This window comes from Engraulis encrasicolus, chromosome 18 (assembly GCF_034702125.1).
Source record: "Engraulis encrasicolus isolate BLACKSEA-1 chromosome 18, IST_EnEncr_1.0, whole genome shotgun sequence".
Lineage (NCBI taxonomy): Eukaryota > Metazoa > Chordata > Actinopteri > Clupeiformes > Engraulidae > Engraulis > Engraulis encrasicolus.
The window spans coordinates 45452692-45458886 of NC_085874.1; the positions used below are offsets into that span (position 1 = coordinate 45452692).

A 6195-nucleotide genomic window follows, 5' to 3' on the forward strand; every position below is an offset into this window, starting at 1 on the left:
CAGATTACTGCACGGGCCTACTGGGCCCAGGCCCAGGGGCCCAACGGTCAAAGGGGCCCTGAAGCTCTAGCCTGTATATTCATATTTTCATATTGCGTAAAATCATACTTTTAACAACTGTGTTTTCAAAACTTCCCTCCCGACAACCTGCACCCTCCCGACTCTCACACCTGTCCTAAAACCTTGAATCGTTTCGGAAACTAGCAACACCGATTGAGGGGGTCCTTTCTTTTTGTCAGGCCCAGGGGCCCATGGAACCATAATCCGTCCCTGTACGCCAGTGATTCTCAAACTGTGGGTCGGGATACCAAGTGGGCCTTGAAACCATTTTCTAGAAATCAAAATGAAATTTGTGTGTGCCTTGCAGCTTTTCATTTGAGTTTCATCGTTTATGGGGTCAGAGGTGGCCCCGAACATTATTGAAAATTTCAAGTGGGCCCCAAGTTTGAAAAGATTGGGAACCCCTCCACTATGCTCTACAAATAAAAAACGACTTGACTCTGTTTGACTTTGCTCTCTCTCTCTCTCTCTCTCTCTCTCTCTCTCTCTCCCCCTGTGTGCGTTTGTGTCCGCAGGTGCGTCCGACCTGAGCCCCTTCCCCGGCCAGTTCGAGCGGCAGTTCCCCGGCTTCTCCTCGCTGACCGACACCCGCTTCTCTGGCCCGCGCATGCACTACCCGGCCACCTTCACCTACACGCCCACGCCCGTCACCGGCGTCGCGGGCACCGGCATGTCCCTGGGCAGTGCCGCCGCCGCCCACTACCACACCTACCTGCCCCCGCCTTACCCGGGCTCCACCCAGAGCGGCCAGACCGGCCCCTTCCAGAGCAGCAGCACCCCCTATCTGTACTACGGCGCCTCCTCAGCCAGCTCCTACCAATTCTCCATGGTACCGGAGGCAGGTGGGGCAGGGGCAGGGGGCGTGGGGGCTGCAGGCGGTGGAGGAGCAGCCGTGGGGGGAGGAGGAGGAGGAGGTGCAGGTGGTGGAGCTGGGGCAGGTGGAGCTGGAGGAGGAAACGGAGGTGGAAGTGGAGATCGCTCTCCGTCGTCGCGCATGCTGCCCCCGTGCACCAGTGCCTCTACTGGTGGGCTGGTGAACAGCAGCCTGGCGGGCCAGACGGAGGCGGCAGGAAGAGGGGTGGGCGTGGTGGTGGAGGGAGACGGTAGTCACAGCAACTCCCCGACCATGCTGAACCCAACGGGCAGGATGGACGAGGGGGTCTGGAGGCCTTATTGACCAGACAAAACCAACCAAACAACCGGACGACCAGGAGACTTGTGGATCATCTATGGAGCGGCTGATTACCTGATCAATTTGACTGGATGGTTGATCAATGATTTGATTGATTGATTGATTGATGGATCGGTCGATCGGTCGGTCGATTGATCGATTGATCGATTGATTGATTGATTTTTTACTGATTAGCTCATTGATTAATTCTTTGGTTAATTAGTAATCAGGCTTTTCAAGAGCCTATTCCACCCAGAGACTTCAAATCTTCAAACCCACAATCATGGTTCCAAAGCACAAACCTTGCAGAGGACGGATTTTTGTCATTATTTTGGGTTTTTTTCATTGTGTGAGGTTTTATTTTGTGTTACGTACGTATTACGTTTCTTTTGAAGCCTTTTTGATTACTGTCCTCAGAACTGCACATCCACTATCTGGGTGCCTCTGGGTATTTATAAACCAAAGATAAACATTCTATCTACTTTGAGGTATTAATTTCCAAGGGCATGTTTGTATGCACGATAAAGACTCAGAGAGACTTAGAAAGACACACTCTCTTCTGTGGACTGGACGGAACATGGTAAAACTATGGGATATCTACTAAAGGGCTCATTTTCAGCATGCATTTATTATGGTATTCTATTTTATTTTATTATCGTATTTTGTTATCTTGTGTTTGGATTGCCTTTTGTAAGGATATCAGTAGTTACATACAAAGCACTTAGCAGTGATACATTTTATTATACAAGATTTTGTGAGCTGCATTGTGTGTTTAAAAAAAATAGTTGTACTTTTTTTTCTTAATTATTTAAGTTATATGTATGTGGGGAAACACTTTTTTGCGGATGAAGTTTTTAAGTTATAAAGCCATAAATTAAGTAGTGAAACTTGAGTCATAGAGTGGTACTCAACATATTTTTGTATAGCATCTATGCCCATCATCAAGCTCTTCAAAAATGACATTCACAATTAATTTAAAATATATATTTTTGTTTATTTTAGTGCCTTAATTATATGTATGTAATGCAATGATTAATTTATCAACAACAACAAAAACGAAAAGAGCATTCAAGGATTTCCAGGGGTGATTTTTAGTTGTGCTAACGCACTTGTTATTTAACTCATCTAACCAAAGAGCTTTTTTTTATTTCTTTGCAAGTTTTACAATGTTAATCAATTTTTTCTACACATGTATATTTATCTCAACAGACAATCAGTCAGTCAGAAGTTGTTAGGGTGAGGTAAGGGCAAGTCTATATATCATCTTACTACTTAAGAATAGATTAAAGTCAAGTCATTTGTCATTGGCAACAACTTTCAATGAGCCAATAGTGGCCCAGAGTTAATGTCAGTAGCAAACGTGTCAAGAGTCAGATAATAGCTATCAGTGTGAGTCTAAATGGCAAAGGGCAAAAATGGGCAGATATATACAGTACTTTCATTGTTTTAATCATTTTGGATATTTCCAAAACACTCTTTTGTCCCACATGGTCAAAAGACAGGACGGAGGAAATAACTCATTGGACGATTGCTGAACAAGCCAACCCTAACATACCCCAGCAGCAGGCGAAAATCCCTGAGATTTGTTGATGACAGCATGTCACCACTGTAAAACTTCTTAAAAAGTGACCTTAAAGTTATTTTCTTGCCCCGTCCCAAGCTGTTCCAAACCCATCATCTGCCTCCTGGCGCAGATAAATCAGAGATGTCAGAGCCGTAGCGGAGGGATAACTCTGCCGTGTGTCATCCTGCGATGCTTTATTTTCTCTGGAACGACTTCCCTAGAGTGATTCAAGAAATGATTGAGAAAAGCAGAAGTGCTCATTGCATACGTTTTTTAAAGAAAAGGAAAAAAACATACACAAAAAAACAGATGACTTCTCCAAAACTGGTATCCCAGTGAAGTTCCAGGAGTTCCAAGCCCAGAACAGAGCAGACATCTATTTATCTGAGATATTTATGTTATTTATCAACGGAAAACACTCAGCTTTTTTTACAGCAGTATGGAAATTTCTATGCATATGTTGTCTGTATTTTTCTGCACATTGGACACTGTAATAATTATTGTAGTCCCTTGCCTTCTGTCTGAAATGATGTGACACCGTTCGCCCATTAAAAATTGGGTACGAGACCCTGTTTACAAGAGGAGATTTTTGAAAAGCCTTTCAGTATGCATGGATGCATGTCTTTGGAACCAGGGATATACTTAGTCTAGTTAAGTAATTGTGTGTGTGTGTGGGTGTGTGCGTGTGCGTGTGTGTGTGTGTGTGAGCGTGTCAAGCATTTAAAATATGCTACACATCTCATTCTAAAGCATCTCTCTGCTTCTTGGCAAGTATCAATGGGAGGAGAAACTTTGTCATTTACTTTGTCATTTAAATTGTAAAATTGCAGTAATTCTGTTGATTGTTTAAGTGAAATGTGCTTTACATAGTCTATCTATAATGGACTCAGCAAGCAGCTGTTATACCATACAGAACATTGTTCTTCAGAAATTATTTTTGTTTTGAAAATATTTGATAACTTGCAACAATTATTTTAGCTATTAAAAGTAATATTTCCAGTTTACTGTGCTCATCTGACTTTTCTTTGCCAGTCATCTTTTTTCTTCTTTGGCGTTCCCCTCAGTTTTGAAGCACAGAATGTACAGACACAGTGGAAAGAAAATTGTTTTGTATTACATTTAAATTCCCTGAAATGACTATGTACACCATGTTGGATTGTCCTATTTTAGCTACAAAACTGAAACTTAAGTATCAACCATCTTCAGACTTCTAGGAAACATCCACAAATTAAAATTTGACTCTTGCATGATCACATATGAAAAAAATCTTTACATGAAATGTGTGATTTTTTGTCCCCCTCTTTGTCTTTATTTATTCTTCATGTCATGTTTCTCTGATGCCGCTGTGTGGTCCTCGTCTTACCGTATCGAGATGGACTGTTGGGAACTCTTCCAGTTGACCATCAGGGGAAAAAAATGTTTACAAAATGTGTACAATGTTTGAACAACAGGATTCGCTTTTTTTTTGTTCAATGGTTGTTTTTTCTTCTGTTTGTTTGTAAAGCATCTTCCTGTGCATTTCACTGCTATCCCCCATTGCTGTTGTTGTGAATTGAACATGAACTCAAGTCTTCACCTAAACTCCACTTACCTCCCACGGGGTAAGAGCAAGCAGACTGGCGTTTAAAAAATATATATATTTTTCAACGATGATATTTCCTTGCATGTCTCATGTGTGTCCTCTCTTAGCACTGTATCTCTTGCACACAATACACCACAAAAGTGTCTGAGTTCATTTTCAATCCAAAATGTTCTATCCACCCCAAAGAGTATGCTTTGCTTTCCCTTTCTTTACGTTCTATTTCTGTAAGAAATTGCTTCGATTGTCTGGCTTTGACAACAGTGAGAGAAATTGGCATTTTGGATCCTTTCTTGTTTGCTTATGGATTTTTGTAAGAACAATAAAAGAGATTTTGCTATATCCGCACTGTTGTCATATCTTATAGTCAACATCCATACTCACATAGTGAGTTAGTGAATCTTCCCACTAGTATAACAAAGCACACATAAACAAACACATAGGCCTACATGTATGTGACATGGACAATTGTGACATTTCCTTACACAGGACGTAAACTGCAGAACTAAGTACAGTAACTCAAGAGGTACCGAATGTGTAAATGTTTGTAGAAAGAAAGAAAGAAAGAAAGAAAGAAAGAAAGAAAGAAAGAAAGAAAGAAAGAAAGAAAGAAAGAAAGAAAGAAAGAAAGAAATGAAGTGGAGAAAAACTCTGAAATCACAAAGGAGCTGTTTTGTGTGTGTGTGTGTGGTGGGGGGGTGGTTGGGGGGTCTTATCCCAGTTTCTGTTTGCCTTTTTTGGGGCGGTTTCTGGGTCCATAACACATAACCAGGGCCGCTGACAGCTTTCGCCTGCTCAGGGCAAACTCATCTGAAATGTCTCGATGTCTATGTTAATTAGGGTAGAAATGGCTGTATGTGCCGGTGAATATGTGACAATATACAATTAAATATGGGACATTTCAATTATATTTGCCTATGTGTATGTTACTGTGCAGTATGTGCACACACGTATCTGTATTTGCCTGTGGTGAGTGTGTACAGTACATGAGGCTCTGTATCTGTAAATGCCTGACGATACACTGTAGGACCACATTTGAATGTATTTGCTTATGCACATATACTGTAAGTGTGCAGGAATGTGCATGCACGTTTCTGTGTTTACACACACACACATGCGCGCACACACACACGCACACACACACATACACACACACACATACACACACACACACGCACACACACACATACACACACACACACACACACACACACACACACACACACACACACACACACACACACACACACACACACACACACACACACACACACACACACACACACACACACACACACACACACACACACACACACACACACACACACACACTGTTAGACCGTGGATTTGGAGTCGGATCCTGTTATACATTATTTTGAAACACAGCAGACATAATCAGACAGCTTGTTATTATGACAAAAGTTGTCCTCCGAGTGGGGAGGCACAGCAACCTGTAGCCTAGGCGCCCCGGGCCTTCTGTATCCGGCCCTGCTGTCTGGGGTTTCCCTGTGCATATGAATTGAAGTGGAAAAGTGCAGCGCCTTGAGTTTTAGCTTTTAGGTTCACATTCTTGCCATTCCGAACCAGAGCGTATCTCGCAATTTGAAAAAAAAAGAGAGAAGGGGACGCAGAGAAAGGAAAAGGCAGACAGAGCATCGGCCACAGAGAAGGCAGTGAGTGGAGTGAGCTATAGTGCTAAGTGCCAGCCAGGGACTGTCCATAGATTTGACTTGGCTTGGGACTAGGGGTGTAAATCACAGCCTTCATGACTATACGATACGGTATCGATTTCTTAAAGCAGGAATTCGATTATTTTCGATA

The 6195-nt window shown here is 42.5% G+C and overlaps 1 protein-coding gene across 2 annotated transcripts in view; it reads left to right on the forward strand.

The window, feature by feature from the left end:
- The window catches only part of LOC134469429 (runt-related transcription factor 2-like), an 88497-nt gene extending 83823 nt beyond the window's left edge, over positions 1-4674 (forward strand). For both annotated transcript variants that reach the window (XM_063223686.1, XM_063223687.1), the window contains one exon: positions 576-4674. In XM_063223686.1, the coding sequence (XP_063079756.1) occupies positions 576-1237 (662 nt within the window). In that variant the 3' untranslated portion in view covers positions 1238-4674. The remainder of the gene's footprint in view (positions 1-575) is intronic.
- Positions 4675-6195: the final 1521 nt, after the last annotated feature.